At 31.9% G+C, this 18,205-nt stretch overlaps 1 protein-coding gene across 6 annotated transcripts in view; it reads right to left on the reverse strand.

The window, feature by feature from the left end:
• LOC124539958 overlaps positions 1-18,205 on the reverse strand; it is a 140,465-nt gene that overhangs the window by 26,570 nt on the left and 95,690 nt on the right. For all 6 annotated transcript variants that reach the window (XM_047117327.1, XM_047117326.1, XM_047117329.1 and 3 more), the window contains one exon: positions 11,392-11,931. In XM_047117327.1, the coding sequence (XP_046973283.1) occupies positions 11,392-11,931 (540 nt within the window). The remainder of the gene's footprint in view (positions 1-11,391; positions 11,932-18,205) is intronic.

Consider the following 18,205-nt stretch of genomic DNA (forward strand, 5'->3'; position numbering starts at 1 on the left):
TTAAAGACCTAAGCATACAGACAGCGGGAAGTGACTTTGTTTTATATTACCTCGTTCACAGAGATTATTAGTGTTTGTCCAAAGAAAATTAATCTTTATATTTAGAACGCAAACGTTTTTATTTTCATTTAAGTAAAGACACGTCATTATAAGTTTCTATAAAATTATATGATACCACCTACACATGGCACCTTTATCATCAAATCTTACTAAGTTACTTAAGGCTGCTTAGGAATAAAATCAATACAAAACAATTTGTCTCACCCAGGTGGTAATAAGCCACACCTACATCAAATCAAAACTGAACTATTTATAACGGATGAATCGCGTATATTAATTATTTTTAAACATCCCGACGTTTCGAGCACTTTGCAGTGTTCGTGGTCACGGGCAGACATATCGTGACCACGAACACTGCAAAGTGCTCGAAACGTCGGGATGTTTAAAAATAATTAATATACGCGATTCATCCGTTATAAATAGTTTTATTTAAATGTGTAATCATCGCGAAAATTTAAGACAACATTAAATCAAAACTGGTCAAGGCTGAGAAAATTCAAAGTAATAACGCCTCGTGGGGCATTCATTGTTACTTTGCTCCACTTGCATCGCTAATTAGACAGCAAGGTGTGTGATGAGAATTTTGATCAGCTTCATGTGTTTTTTTATAAAGGTGACCGTTAATTACGTATAAATGTTAAATATTTCAAAGATAATTTTGATGTATTAATTTGCAGCGTCCCTCGTGTGTGACAGGCTTTATATATTTGGAATTAAAAAAAAAAAAGAAATGTCAAATCTTTTTCTTTCCTGTTTTTATTAAAGTTACGAATACATTGAATCTGTAGGATATTTTAGTGTATTTAGTTTACAAATGACTATTGAATAAGTAAATTATGTTTACCCTTGACACAGGTTATTTAATTAGCCTAGCTAGGATAGATAGTACTTGATCTGTGTTTCTTTTGATGACTATGTTATGATACATTGAGACTTTTATCGTAGTTCAACCATGTAACTGCTTGTAAAGACTATTTTTGTATGGAATAAAAATAAATTTGAATAAAAATTTGAATAAGTAAAGTTTTAGACATAGACTTTAGAACCATATTTGGCATTTTTCTACTTACTAATTCTTATTTTAAGTATCAATTAGTATTTATTATTTCATTTAACATTGAAATATATTTTTATATAAAAACAAATATAGTTCAAGTTTAAATTAGTAAATTCCAATTAAAAAAGACACGAAAACTGATTTCACAAAACGTTTTTTTTTTTTTTTTGTATTTTATGGAATAGGTTGGCGGACGAGCATATGGGCCACCTGATGGTAAGTGGTCACCATCACCCTTAGACAATGACGCTGTAAGAAATATTAACTAATCCTTACATCGTCAATGTGCCACCAACCTTGGGAACTAAGATGTTATGTCCCTTGTGCCTGTAGTTACACTGGCCCACTCACCCTTCAAACCGGAACACAACAATACTGAGTACTGTTATTTGGCGGTAGAATAACTGGTGAGTGGGTGGAAAGAATATATTTTTCCTAATGACGTCAGATCCGACCAACACATCAACTAAAAATTAATCTCACATGTCCAGTAAGTTCTGTTAACCTCTGAACTAAAACAGAGAATGCGAGGTCAACAATATATTATACATACCTCAATGTATACAACAATCAACGGAAGCAACAAACGAAGGCTGCATTGTTACAATGTAGAAATTCCATTAAATTGGATTGTATGATGCGATGCATCGAACCTTACACAGCTTATTGAGGAAAAGTGGTGAAACGAATGAAAATGTCTCTTTAAAATTATTACAACGCAAGGGAATTCAAATTTTTTTTAAATTTCCTTAAAACTATGTCACAAAATGGCGGATTTAGGTATACTCTGCTAGTGTTTACGCTACATAGATTACAGATAACGAAAAAAAAATACACATTCCAAACTTGATATATATTTTATTTCTTTAAGTATTTGTTTATATTTACTAAAAATTCTTCTATATTATGTACAACAAACAGTGATTGACTTAAATATCTTTATTAAGAATATTAAACGCTTACCCACTCACTATTATATATATATATATATATATATATATAGCCAAATTATTTTTCTATCAAGATCAAACAGTAGTTCGCAAAAATTCAATTCGCTATTTTTTAACGAATCCATAACCATCATGACAATTCCTGATCAAAGTTGTTTATTTATATTTATTCAAATATCTTTTTGGATCGGCTGTAGGTAAGGTTTAATATCTAAGCTTTTTCCCAAAAAAAAATTGATCTGTCATTAATAAAATTATATATAATAAGAATACCTAAAGAAAGAATCCGGAACTAAATAGATCAAATATAGATAAAACCAAAACTTCAATCAGAATGTTGATAATATCGGTTTAAGATATGAAAATATATTTAATTGAAAGCCATTTCGATCACGGAAGTAGGAATTGCAACACCAGTTCCGAAGGCTGACAACAATGCACCTTTCCCGAATTCAAGCCGAGCTTGGTATGTGACCATTTTGTACATTAAATTTCGCAAAAATGATTAATTTTGAAATACATAATATTAAATTAATCCTTTAAAAAAAGAATATAACTCTATACAAGATTATCTTAATCTTCACGCTTTTTTAGAAGAGTTTATCATCTACTATTAATAGTAGATGATAAAGAAGCGTGGAGTTGATATTTGTTCATATTCAGGCATGATATGTATTCGTGACTAATTTAACTTGCGAGAAAAATAGTTACCGAATTCTTTGCCAATTATTCTCGCTATAATCGACAACTAAATAGACTCTTTTTTTATTTTTTTAAAATAAACTTGTTGTCGCGCATCAGGGACGCCTCACCAATGACAATCAAGTAATAGAACATTGCTGAAGCTTCTTAGACGATTCCTTAAAAATCTTTTTTGGGTGTATTTCTCCAGAACACTCTGGCACTTGTTGTTCTTAAGGCAGGGCTGATCGGACCTGTTTTAGCTTTCCATATAATAGTCTGTAAGAAGCCTACTTGAATAAAGTATATATTGATTTATTTTTGGCTTAAAACGGACATTATGACATGTCCTGTTCATGATAGACAACATTGTTTTGCGTCCCCGTAATAATTCATAAGTAATTAATTATTATATGTTTTAGCTAGAAGTGATAATTCGGGACAAGGTGATATATCACGGAAAATCGGGACGGTCCCGTTCAAAACGGGTCGTATAGCCACCTTTGTTATGAGTCATGTCGTGAGAACTGTGAACCCAATGCAACCGTTCACTAACTCTTTGACCGTTACCATACCTAGCCACGATATTTGTATAACGTGAATTTTCGAACTATCTAATTCTCGCGACTTTATCCGTATTGACCGGTTATTGTTTCCTATAATCAAGACAGTCATAAACCTTAACACTTCCAGCATAAAAGAACGATGATTCAATTAGTGTGCTCACAGACCATATCAGGGATCGTAAAACACAATGGTAAGAGCTTCTATAATTCTTCTTCTGCTAGTTTCTTGCCGTTTCTGCTTGCTAGAGGCTTCGTTCCAAAACGGAAAATAGTATTAAATTGACGACGATTCAAAAACGCTTCATTGTAAAGTTTATTTGAGTAAAATTTATTTGATTTTGTTAGAGAGAAGTACAATTGTCGAAAGGATTTTTTTTAAATGGCCTTTTATCAAAGTCCTGTTTATTGTAAGAAATAATACTTGGTAATAGGGCTTTTTTGAGCCGGTCTGATAGGTACCACCCCATCATCATATATTCTACCAATGCAGCAATACTTAGTATTGTTGTTTTCCGGATTGAAGGGAGAATGTGTTGGTGACGTAACATCTGAATTCCAAGAGTAGTGACGCATTGGTTATGGAAGATATGGTCAAAACTTCACAAGATGCTAATGTTTATAAGCATTGATGAGGTTTCATGAGTTAATCTTAATATATTAAATACTTGCTTCAAGAGGTCACACGCTCAAGCAATTAAAATTGTTTAATAACAGCTTTCGAACCTGGCTTTCGTTTAAATTACTTTACACAAGAGTTCAATTTGATCACGTGACAAATCGATCGCTATTCTGATGCGTGTCGCCTTGAAATGTCATAATAATTAAAGTCAACATCGCTTATCACTTTCATGACATTTCACGATCGTGTTTGAGTTCGAGAACCTTATAAAATTCTGTTCTAATATTCTATACTTGTAATATCTTTTGTATGATATGCGAGTATGCGAGTTTCTTGCCGTTTCTTCTCGCTAGAAGCTGCTTTCCGAAACGGTGGTAGTATTTAATTGTTGACGATTCAAAAACGCTTCTTTGTGAAGTTTACTTGAATAATTTGATTTGATGACTAAACTGATCGGATCGTCGGATCTTTGTATATAGATTAGGAAGCTTAAATTTGGAATATGGATTTTTTTACGTAATCATTGGATGGGATTTTTGGAGTTTTAGATATTCCAAAATTCAAATTATAGTTATTGTAAATAGAAAAGTGTAGTTATTGGAGTTCGAAATATAAAAACAAGCGTCTCGCTGTTTAGTACTGACGAATATGATAGACAACATTGTTTGACATAAGACTAGAATACTATGACATAAGAGCGCAGTTTTTTTTAATAGTGTTTGTAAGGCGGACGGGCAAAGGGGCTACTTGATAGAGTTAAGTTGTTATGACCCTTGTGCATGTAGTCATGTTATATGAAATTTCCCTAATAACCTATTAAAATGGGCTTGTCACAAATTCTTATAAAGCAGTAATATTTTAAACAAATTAATCAAATCAAAGATCGTTATGAGTAAATAAAAAATATATTTAGCCGTTATACAATACAATCTTCATATTGTTTATAAGCTAGGATGCAATCATATCGAATAAATTATTATATCGTTATAAAACATTGTCAGTTTATTTTCCCATCACAGTCCATAAACCAATCAACAGACGAACCATTTCGAGTCACGTTGTGATATTTAATGTTTTTTATTATTGTTTATTATATAAATATTACTAATAACTATACACGTGTAGAAATAGGAATCGTACTTATAATAAATATGACAATTTATTATTGGGATATCGGATGTTATTAATACACGGGAAAAAGAAGTTAGTAAAGATGACGCACTAACCGCTTGCGGCTTTGACAACCATTCTTAAGAGAGGTAGATTGATTTTATTTTTATGGTATAGGTCGGCAGACGAGCATATGGGGCACCTGATAGAAAAGGGACACCATCACCCATAGACAATGGCGCTGTAAGAAATATTAACTATTCCTTACATCGTCAATGTGCCACCAACCTTGGGAACTAGGATGTTATGTCCCTTGTGCCTGTAGTTACACTGGCTCACTCACCCTTCAAACCGGAACACAACAATACTGAGTACTGTTATTTGGCGGTAGCATAACTGATGAGTGGGTGGTACCTACCCAGACGGGCTTGCACAAAGCCCTACCACATTTAAATGCACAATATAATAGAAAACTCAGATAATTTGAGTTTCTAAGGTGATGACGTATCACGTAGCTTTGTATTGTGTAATGACTGACAAACTGTGAACGCTGTTTGAAATTCTGTAGTATATTGAGTATCTGCATTGCATTCGTGGGAAGCCGGGCGTTCGCTAGTATTGAATAAATGTGTGTGTAAACAATACTTTACTCTTTCAACTCACCCAAGAAGCGTCCGAATGCAACCAATACCTGGTGATCTACACTGTCCCAAAATATTTTTTTACGAGACGTTCTGGGTGCCTCAATACACTAGATTTGACCAATGACCATGATACGCAAGGCGCTCGTGGCATCCGGATATTAGGTAAGTTCGCCTGACGGTGTTAAATTCGATTAGACCGGAAGTAGGTCAGGAAAACTATCATTCGGATGTCCTATCCCGGAATTAAATCTTACGACTTAATTAAGGATAAGAGTATAAGAAAATATTTATAATTAATAACAAATTATTAATCGTTAGTGATGTGATGTATAATTGAGTTACGTATAAAAAAACACACACACACACACGTACAGAAAGTATATTTGAATTGTAATTTTTTTCGTTTATTTTGTAACTTAAAAAAGTCATCTTTTAATTGAATAATAAAAAAAAACAAACAAACATCGTTGAAATAAAATGATCGCGATTAAAAAATTCTACGCATGCTACATGATACCTTATGACCTTGGTAGCAAAGGTTAAAATGGCGAAAAAATTTCTGCACGTTTCACAAAGTTAAGGCTACGCTACTACGTTTGTTGAATAAAAGTTGTTCTATAATTAAACATATGTATTTGAAATTGTATTAACCTTATAGTATTTTTATTTTATTAAAGTTATTATTTAAATTTTAACTGCAACTTTGTAACTAACTTAAATATGTACATGGTAACATTGTCAAAGAAGAAAATAATTTTAAAATTAGAACATTAATGATAATTATATATAGTACGACACAAATTAGATGTAGCATCGGAAAATGCAATGAAATGAAAATACAACCGATTACTGCCGATTTATACAACCAATAGAAATAGCTCCCTATCATGCCATTTGACGCTATTCGTCGCTATAGATTCTCGCGTCAGTTCAACCCGAGAAAACAAGTGCATGTAAATCGACGTGTCAAATTGACGAATATATTAGGTCATATGATATTACAAGTTATAACGTTTGTGTAAAGATCATATTCACATAAGAACTAAATATTGATAATTTGGGATAGCGTACTTAATGCGGATGTGATCGGTTTCACGAATTTTGCCGATGCTACATCTAAGTTGTGTCATACAACTATATACTGTTGGCTGCCTAGTTATGAAACTTTGATATTTTGTTATCGGTTATCAATCAAGCGAATGTCTTTTTTAAGAGTTTGTAGCAACGGGTATATATTTCCCGAAGAAATGTATATATTATACGAGCCAGGAAATACTTGTATCTGGCAACAGTACTATATACGTACAGACAGGAAATGTAACTAATATATAACATTTCTAGCTTTATGTAAAATATCTTAAACTAAAAAAAAAAGTGTATACATAAACGCGACCCTGTTATGGTTTTGTTTTATGTAACACAGATTAAAAAATGACATATGATAATTTATTATGAATTTATGGATGGTAATATTTTAATAATTCAGTAAGTTCAAGGCTAGGTCGCGTAACCATAATCAGTCAAAATCAAATAGAATACTTTATATTCTGTGACTGATAATTAAAAAACCAGATTGCATTTGTAGAAAACATCTTATGCGAATTAATTGAATATAATATTCATTAAAAATAAAAATATCAGTTTATATTACCTGATAACGAATAATTACTTGGACGAGAACTTCCTCGTGATAAATAAATAAATAAAATTAATGGTTATTGCACAGATACAAAATTATATTCAACCCATAGCAACGACAAGTTGCGACGTGTGTATGCGCCATTAGACATAATATGCTATTCACGAACGTCATTAACACTCGAGGCGTTAAAGGGGGGGGGGGGGGGGGGGAGGCTAGTTCTGTCAACGGTCGTCTACATCAAAGCGGTTTAATTCTAGCTCCAGAAGGGATTAACAAATTTTAATGGGATTTATTTTCTATTAACCGGTGGTAGCTTCACTTCATAGAGCTGTTAAATGACAATTGAAAAGTGCTGTAAAAGCCTGCTTAAATAAAGTATATTTTCATTTGATTAGATTTGAATGAAAGTGTGCCAATCTATAAGAGTTTATTTTTTCTTTCTTCGTCTTAACGTCCAGTCTAATGAAATAAAACAAAATTGACAAATTAAGTCATTGGTATTGGATCCAATGTTGGTTATTGGCATATAGAAATGAATATTCACAAGTGAACGTTTTTCAGAGTAAATCTGATGTTTCCTTATCAGGCTGCTTTAATGTTACGACCTCTATCCCTAAACCTTTATTTGAATACGTAGTTGAGAATAATTACCACAGCTATTCAATTATTCACTTTAAATTTGTAATTATTATCAGGTTTTTTAAACAGATAGACAAAAATTAAATAACTATCATTTTGTTAACTCAGTAGGGGAAAACTTTAAAATCACAGATATATAATGCAAATTTATTTATTTTGTATCGATATTTATGATCGCTGAAGTATTTATTAAAGCGGATATGACGGAATATATCGCTGTATACATTTTTGGTATGCTGTAGATTCAAACACGTGCAATGATCGCAAGTCAAACAGCCGTTTCTAATTAATTTAAATAATTGTTATCTAGATCGTTATCACTTCCTTGTATATTGACAGCGACGAAATATCTTTCACAATTAAAGGTAAACTTATGAATTATACATATGTATGTGTGAGTGAGTCGCTAAAATTCTCCACAAAGATTTATTGAATTGGTCAAAATTCCAAACATACTCGTAACAAAACTAACTACGCACTTCGTCCGTCAACGAGAATGCAAATTAATGTTATTTAATAGAATTTATAAATAACTAAGACCTACCACAGATGTAGTTTCTAAAATGGAATACCAATAAACATATTATTAAAACTATTATTATTAAAGTTTAACGTTTTGAAATTTAATATACAGATTAACATTTTTTTAAAGCAACGGTTTAACATGTTATGCCACAAATGAAACAGCCAAAGACTAACTAAAGGGTGAAAAACAAAAATAAAATTTACATTATATGATCTAATAATAATATAAGTATGGAGTAGCGTGCAAAGGCTAGTATTTAAGTAAATAAACAAAACACTCATATATGTTAATGAAATAAATAAAACGTGCCAAAAGTTTTCCTCGATAGATTTACAAAATAGATTATAAAATGTAATATAAAACGAATTATAAAAAAATGGCAATAAATGATAACACAAATCACGTGGTATTTATAAAACGTGATCATTTCAATTTATTCATGTATTAATTACATTTGTCTAAGTATTCGAAAAGTCAAATTTGATTAGCGTTTTTAATGATTTATTGACAAGTCTGGTCAATGTACTTGATATTTGTGCATGCGATTTCCTTTTCTAATAAAACATATGTTATTTTATGAGATATCTACACGTGATATGAGTTTTTTTATCTTTAGAATGGTTTAGCGTACGTATAGGTACGTGCATGAATATACTTGTAACTTAAAGCGAACACTAGGAGCAGTTGGGGCTAGTGTCAGGGACGGTATTTTTTTAGACAATTTTCGAAGTAAAAAGATAAAAAATATCTCGAATCATGCATTATCGAAAGGATTTGTTGTATCATCCATAACAGTCATTTGATTTATTGAACAATATTGTGTATCGAATCTGCACATCATTTCATACAAAATTTAAGCGCTAAGGTTAAATGCGACACTGCATGCGAACGATTTTGTCGAGTCTGATTGTTGCAAGATGGCGTATGGGAGAGATCTCTTGCTGCTGCTGTGCCTGTGAGTCCACATTTGTGTTTTATATCTCCTATGCAATTTGCTAATCGATGATTATTTTGTGGTCTTCGGACAAAGAGGGCATTATCATCGTGATAACAAATCTATCTACTAATGTTGAAAAAGAGTAACTACTGAGTTTCTTGACGGTTCTTCTCGTTAGAATGTACTTTCCAAACATGATAACTTCACTTACTATAAAAAAAGTAGTTAAATAACGATTCAAAACTGCTAAAAGCCTACTCAAATAAAGTATTTTTATTTTTAACGTGAAAGACATTTTAATATATCCAATAGTCTCTCTGATTAATTACATAATATTAAATAGTTATTTAAATAGTAATAATAATTACTGAAATCAACAAGTAATAAGTACAATAACATTAGTCCACATTAAAATATTTGGATTGCCTATTCCAGTAATGTATAAATCCTCAAGTCAAATTCGCTAAACGACGAATGGGTTTACAATGTAAATTACATTACATAACTCAGTTGGTACGCGATGTTTTTGTATAAATAAGCAGTTTGAAACTAAATAAATCCATTATGATTTCAGTCGATCTACCTAACCGACAACAATTTGTATTATTGGAAAAGTCTTCAATCAAATTAAAACGATAAAAACGAAATGTGACTATATTTTGCTTATAAACTCACTGATTTATATTAGTACCTTTGGAATTTAAACAGTTTATTGATTAACAGTAGACGATGTAAAGCTTCCTAAATACAAGAAGAAGATAAAAAGAAAGACATTTATACAGAAAAATACGTATGCGTATCGCCTGTCAGAAGTGAAAACTTAAACTAATCGCTGTCGTATGCGTATGATAAAGGGAAGCTAGAAAGACTGGACCGTGGACGTAACGCGTTACGTTACGAAGCTGTTACCCCCATAAGAAGTTACCATAAGCAATAAGCAAAAAAATTTTATCAATTATTAAAAAAGAATCTAGTTTTTAATTTGCTTATCATAATCTCAAAGAAAAATCTCAATAGAGTTACCCTTTAATCATAATTATATCAATATGCATCGAAGTAAATATCGCTTATTATAAATAGCCGTTATCAAAGTATCAATAGCCGGTACAAATTAAATACCCATTGAAAATTAACCTCTAAACGCATAATCGCCTATTATAATAAAAACATAATTATTCCACCATAATTACACAATGCAAGCAACGTTTTAATTTCTCAAAGTTATCACCTGACTTCACTTAACATCATTAGATAAGCCTCCGTGGGAAGACGTAACGCTTTCACCTTACGTTAGATGAGCGAATTTTTTGCATGCCACAAGAACAAAGGGAACAACATACAACAAAGGATAAATTGTTTAAACGAATTTAGTATCTATTGCTATGAACATAGTAACTACATTCGTTTTCAGTTCATTTGAATAGTAGAAATTTGCTTTCTGTATCGTTCCCGTATCAGTTGTATAATATTCAATCGTCGTCGTCGTTTCTAGTTTTTCATGGTCAATTTCCCTTTTCTCTATTGACTGTGTAGTATATGGGTTAATTATAAGTATATGGGAAACAAATTTTCTAAAGCAATTAAAAGTGAAATGATTTCGTACGTCTCGTCTGAGACTTTCTTGTTTCGTAAACATTAACATCGAACAATATTTCTTATCTGTTCTAGTAATATGTTTTGTTTCTTATTTGCTATAATGAACGTCGTGAGGAAACCTGCATGTGTCTAATATTATATAAATTGTGAAACATGTGTATTCCACAAACCCGCATTGGAACAGCGTTTTAGAAAATGTTCCAAACCTTCTCTTCAAAAAAATGTCTTAACCCAGCAGTGAAAAATTTAAAGGCTGTTGTTATTGTTGTTGTTCTTCTAATAAATATCTATTTCACAGAGTAAGTTAAGCTTACCACGTTTATAAAAAAAAAAAAACAATAAAAGTAGGTTTCTTCAAACTTACCGCATTCATTTCCTCATAATCCACTCCATGCGGCTGCGAATCATTGGTCAGCACACGCCACATCCTCAATCCATCCTTCTTCACCAATCCCTCTTGTTTCTTCAGCACCAGTTTCAGTAGTCTCCCGAACGCCTCCAGCTCGATTTTGTGCACGTCCTCCTCTTGGTCTTCCACTGGATGCTCGCTATCACCATCACTTACACTATCACTAACTTCACTAGAATTTGTCACATTGAACTGCACACTCACTGTGTTATTTAAATCTCCAATAATATCCACGTCTTTTATGTAATTCTTCGCTTTTATGAACATCTCATCGTTGAGCAGCGATGGTTGACTGTTAGACTTGGTAGATTTTGAGATCTTTTCATGGGGTATTTTCCCGGAGTTTAGTGAATGTGAATTCGATGAGTGTGATGTGGGGATGTTCCGCCTGGAGAGGTGGTGGGTTAGGTGTACCAAGTGGTACTGTGGTACGTTACTGTGGTGGTCTACGTGGAAGACGTTCCTGAGCTCCTCTGTCGTCATGTGCTCGTGAATCTGTAACAATACAAAAAATAATTATGAAAACATATTTAGTAGATTCCCTGTTCATAAAGACACAATAGTTAATAACATAGGACAGGGACAAATAATCTTAAGATATATCTAAAGATATCATTATAGTCCGTAGGGGGCAGTACGGAAGAACGAGATCTCCCGATCTTTTATCTCTCTCTATATAACACTCATGAAACAGTAATTAAGTATTATGTACCAAAATCCTGGTTGTGTGCTTGATTCATTAAATTATTGCTACACAATGAAATCAATCGTGATGATATAAGTAGGACAGGATAGGATTTTTTTTCGTGTCCTCGACAAAATACATCAAAAATTTTCAATGATACACAAATGCCAATAAATTAACTTCAATCTATTTAAAATAAATATATTCAGCCGTAGGCAACGATTAGCCTTTGAAACGTTTGGCATTTTTTTACTATTTTTATGTTTACATCATTTATGCGTTTAAGAACAAGTTTAGTATCGGTTTGATGTACAGTCAGAGCAAGAAAACATTCGTCAGTTTTGAAATTAATTCCTTTATCAGGTCCTAAACTCTTAGTACCTTTTGTAACTAAATCACTAAATTGACAACTGCATATAAAATTAAACCTGCATAAAATGGTAACTTGGTTCAAAATGGTGTAACATCGTCTGACTACGTCTAGTTTTATATTAAGATGAAATCTTTTTAATGGCGTAATTAGTCATAACAAATTTAAATTAGATATATCTTTTAATGAATTGTCAAAATATGTCTGTCAGTGTCATGTATTCTCGATCGGTAAAGCAGCTTATCGCTACTAGTGAGCAGACTTCTTCTTTCCCCGACTGTACAGTCAGAGTAAGAAAACTTTCGTCAGTTATCAAATACATTCCTTTATCAAGCCTTAAACTCTGAGTACCTTTTGAACCTAAACATCAAATAATTGTGACGAAATATGTAATTGTTAATCGATAAAGCAGATTGTCGCTCATACTGAGCACACGAAAATAGATCTTAAGGTGACGAACCTTTTGTTATTCTGACTGTACATCCGTATCGGTGTGAATTCGCTCGAATGTCACAACTCGAAAACCTTGGTTGCGGTCAACAGTACCTTACAACCTTTCTCGTCATTAACATAATGTTATCTAGCGATCCTTTATACGTCTATGTTTTATGGCCATTTTATTTATATAACACTATAAACAATTTTAATATTATAATTTTTTTGCAATTTTAACTTAATTTTTGTTGTGGTTAAAATGTAAATGTTTCTATTTAAATATTAATATTGTAACGAATTATCGATCGTATTTCGATTTTGAATTATTGAGCCTTAATAGTGTTATTAACACTTGTGTTTATTAGTTAATTTATTTTAAGAATTGAAGCTGATATATTTAAGCACGTACTGAAATCATTTGTAAAAAATATACAAATAGAAAAAAAAAACATTTTATTCGATACAATTATATATACAAGATAAAAAGCATGTAAGTAATACTTGTTGATTTTTATGTAAAAGCTTATTCTTATTAAGTATAGGATTTATAGTAACTTCCAACCACAAGAGAACAACAGCCAAATAAACAGCATTAAACATTGAATTGACAAGATATAATTGATCGAAAACTTTGGTAATCTGTAATTCATTAGAGTATGGATTTGCGAAAAAAGTTTTGAATTTCGACGCAACTGTTACCGAAATTTTGGAAGTAAAATTAAAGTGAATATAATAATTTAAGTATTATAAATAAGCTCAACAACTATTACTAGTACAAAATATTGTTGAACTATTTACAAATTGCATGTTATACGTAAATTTTAAGTTTTTTATTTTCATATCTTCTTCGTTTGGAATAAGCTATAGATCATATGTGCTTTATATTAAATATCATTTATATTAAACTAGCTACTTCAGACGTTGAATAAACTATATAGAGCGCCTTTATTGACAAACATACATAATATTGTTGTGCCAGCGACCGAAGCGTACGCAGAACCGCTCAATACAGTTTCATCACAATCGGACGAATGGTGTAGCAATGTACATACAAACATTTATTTACTAAGAAAATGACGCTTCAATACATAGTATGTTTGATAGTAGAACATTATTGGTATCTGAGATATGAAGACTTGAATAAAGAACTCCATGGAGTTACTTCTCGTTATTCTAATCCAAATAACAGAAGCAAAACGAATTATGATTTAAAATGTCATCGTATTAATTTAACATTATATTTTTGTGCAAAAATAATTTCAATGACTGTTGATAGATTGATACACATTCCTTTACGACCGGAAGTCGTCTAAGGATGACGAGTTATGTAGATCAATAGTTATTTATCAACAATAATATTCTACAATACTATTTTATATACATACGATTATCGCTTCTATATCATCACACATTAGACCCTAAAACCCCTGACATGTTTTCGAATAAAGACACAATGATTGGGTTGTCCGTACATAATGTTATCACGTAATAAAATCGTTCTCAGGATTATAGCTCTTAATGTATGTTGATAAATATTAAATTGCCATAGTGCGTTTTGTAATTGGAGTTGTAATTGTACAGTGTTAAGAGTCGGTTGGCCTCGATTGTGATCCAGTTATTATGTAATGTGATTTGAACGAGTTTTTTCTAGGCTAAAAAGGTTGTAAAGAAAGCCAATATCGCCGAGTTATTGTCACTGAATGATGAACAGTGGGTGGTCGGTTTGATGCATTAACGTTTCCTGATTAACTACGTGTTAGAGAACGCTTAATAGTTGATATTTGATCATAATCAATATGACATATATAATATACACGATTTATAGAATAATAGTTTTTAATGTCTCTTGCATAAGAGTGAACTTGAAATCGTTTCGTAAAGGAAAATGGTTAAGTCTCCAGACATTTTACTGTCTTTGGCTCTTTTTATTTTATATAGTTGCACATAGCAAAACCTTATATTAAAAAAATAGTTTAAACAGTATTACATTTTGATATCACATTGTTTCAATTAAATTGTTGCTATTGTTTAAAAATTAGTTTGATAATAACTTTATCATTTCTAAAAGTTATTAAGTCTATATCATTCGTCTTTTCTTTAATACATCGTATATATGCACTATATGCGAAAGGAATTTCGTTCATTTTCTTCTAATTTTTTTGAACTAGCAACACTAATATTTATTAAAAGCCACAGTATAAATAAGTAAAGCAGATCATAAAGTTGGGAAAAGGCTCTTCCACGATTTTCCAACGAGAAAAAGAAGGCTCTTGCCCCCTGGGTTACGGATACCTACGTTTTATTTTGTAATAAATAAGCTTAAAAGAAATATATCGACGACCTCAGTCGAGTTGTGTGTACACCGGTTTCCATGGTTACGCCCCACTCCGAGGTATCGAGTTCGATTCCCGACCGAGTCAATGTAGATTATCATTAGCTTTCTATGTTGTCTTGGGTTTGGGTGTTTGTGGTAACGTCGTTATTTCTGATTTTCCATAACACAAGTTCTTTAGCTACTTACATTGGTATCAGAGTAATGTATGTGATGTTGTCTCATATTTATTTTAAAAAAAAATATGTTTACTTAGAGAAAGATTTCTGTACTTAAGTTATCTTAAAATTAACATAAAACTCGTTCTTTATTACAAAGAATTGCTTTACGTCCGTGGGAAATTAGATCGTCACGTCTGACGCAACAAAAGCGTTGATGTGTTTAATTGTATTTTTGCAATAACTATTTAGGAATAAAGGTGCATTGTTCTGACTGAAACAGCAAGCTATTTTATCAATTTGTCAAAAGTGTCAAATCTTCAAGAAAACAACTATTCTAGAGACTTATATTTTAAAGGAAAAGAATCAGTAATAGCTACTGAGTTTCTTTCTCTTTTTCTTCACTAAATATATATGTGAAATGACGATTTAAAACTACTCATAAAAGCCTACTTGAATAAAGTATATTTTGATTTTGCTATCCGATACAGCATTCTTCCTCGCTTCTACACTGTCAATGTAATTTAACTCGAGCCCGTTAAAACTAATGGAATCATTTTCAACATCGCTAACATTATGCACCAATACAATAGCGCAATGGGTTACGGGCCGCCTAGAGATTTAAAAAGTCTCAGTATGGATTCTGTCCCAATACTAATACAAGCTTAAATTGAGGCGTAAATAGTAGTTATTCCTTATGATAGGGCATTACTAAACATTTTGTCTAGATAGATAAAAGTAAAGTAACAGCCTGTAAATTTCCCACTGCTGGGATAAGGCCTCCAATCTCATTAAGGAGAGGGTTTGGAACATATTCCACCACGCTGTTCCAATGCGGGTTGGTGGAATGCACATGTGGTAGAATTTCGATGAAATTAGACACATGCAAAGACACACACCGCCGATCACAAGATGAATTATAAACACAAATTAAGCACACATATATAGTGGTGCTTGCCTGGGTTTGAACTCGCAATCATCGGTTAAGATGCACGGGCCATCTCAGCTCAATAGATAGATAGAAGATAGAAGAAATCTAGATCACACACATCACAGTCTAGATAGATAGGTAGAATAAATTCAGGAGTTTAATGTAGAGTAGCTAGTGCGGTTATAGTTTATGGTTAGGTGGAAGACAAGCCGTCAAAATTAGCGTTTGTTTGAAAGGATACCTATTTTATTTGTTTTATATTAAAACGCTTACTATCATTGAAATGCAGTATTTGTGACCTATGATATACATAAACAAATGTCATGCAATATTCTAAATTTGAAACGATGCAAAATCAACTTTAACACGTAGTACACAGAGTTTCTTTTACCTAAAATGTTAAATTTGAACTTTTATTGCTCCATAGATATGCCAAAAACGTATTTACAATTCAAAGGAGTATAAGCGTTATTCCGATAAGAATAAAGATTATTATCCTTTGATGCAATGTGTCTCACCTGATTTGGTTAAGTGCTTTACAAGTAACGATAAATACAAGATTTCGTTGATTATGTATGAGTCACGAAAACATACATTGTATCCAGTGGTAGGTCGTGTCTGTAGAAAGCTTGAATTAAAACTATATTTGACGTTAAAATGGAATCTGTCTATTTTTGGTCCGAATTGCTATAACATTGTTTTATTTTTAATTTTAAATTGTATATTCTGATTTCAGATTGAGCAATTGACAATATTAAAAATAATTTACTTATCAATATATTAAAATATGTATATTACAGTAGCATAATAGTATACTAATATTACGCTAATCAAATCTTACTTCTTCTGATCTTAATTAAACCGTCTACTTATGAATTAGCGCATTAGTTGCTAGATAAAAGCATTGGGATCCATTAAGAAATTAAGAGTTAAAATGGCATGATACATAAATACGGATTACGGAACTACATATAGTCTAACAACAATTCCATTATTAATATAAGCTTTTGTTTTATTTTTTTATTATTGAGTCTGTGTTACAATCCATGAAAAAAAAAACAAAATAATATTCTATTGCCAATTAAAACCAAAACATTATGTTTGTTTGTTTAACTGACGACGAAATATAACATACCAATTTCGTTAATTGTCTTCAAACGCTTTAATGTAAGCCCACAAATCTCGGCCTTAATATAATGACACAAAACAAAGCCTTACGTAAACGTACTTTCTTATTTGCTCACCAAGAATATCTGAATCAAATCAATGTAACGTAATTCTAGTTCGAACAGGAAACCAGTTAGGTAACCTGGGCTAGGTATGATGATTATTGCAACCGTTCAATTTTGAGCCTTATTACTTCGAAATTGAGTTTAAAATAATTTGGCTACTATAATCTGACCCCGGGTAAAAGGCACAAAATATACAATACCTAGAGAGCTAGGTAATCGTCGTGACCTTAATTATATTCGTGACAAATTGTGGGATTCCAATAGTTCCAGACGACAGGAAGTTAAGAAGGTTATGTATGATTAACGGACCAAGCATCAATTTTGCATAATGATTGCTCAAGAATCCGCCCGCGGCTTTCGTTTTGCTCTCAGATTATTAATTAAAAAAAAAAATCAAAGTTAAAACAGTTAGTCTGCTTCTCCTAAGATCTCCCTTATTTTTATTTCTTCTTTTAATTTGCATACATTGTATGAAATCCGATCAGCCACATGCGTATCAAAGTTTGAAACAGAGTAATGGAGTAAGGATTTATATACACATATAAAGGTTGACATATGACTTCACTTAGCTTAAAGGTAAGTGTTAGTGGAGTCCAAATGCAATGCCAGCCTGTAAGATGCCTTAC

This window comes from Vanessa cardui, chromosome 24, assembly GCF_905220365.1.
Source record: "Vanessa cardui chromosome 24, ilVanCard2.1, whole genome shotgun sequence".
NCBI classification, from domain to species: domain Eukaryota; kingdom Metazoa; phylum Arthropoda; class Insecta; order Lepidoptera; family Nymphalidae; genus Vanessa; species Vanessa cardui.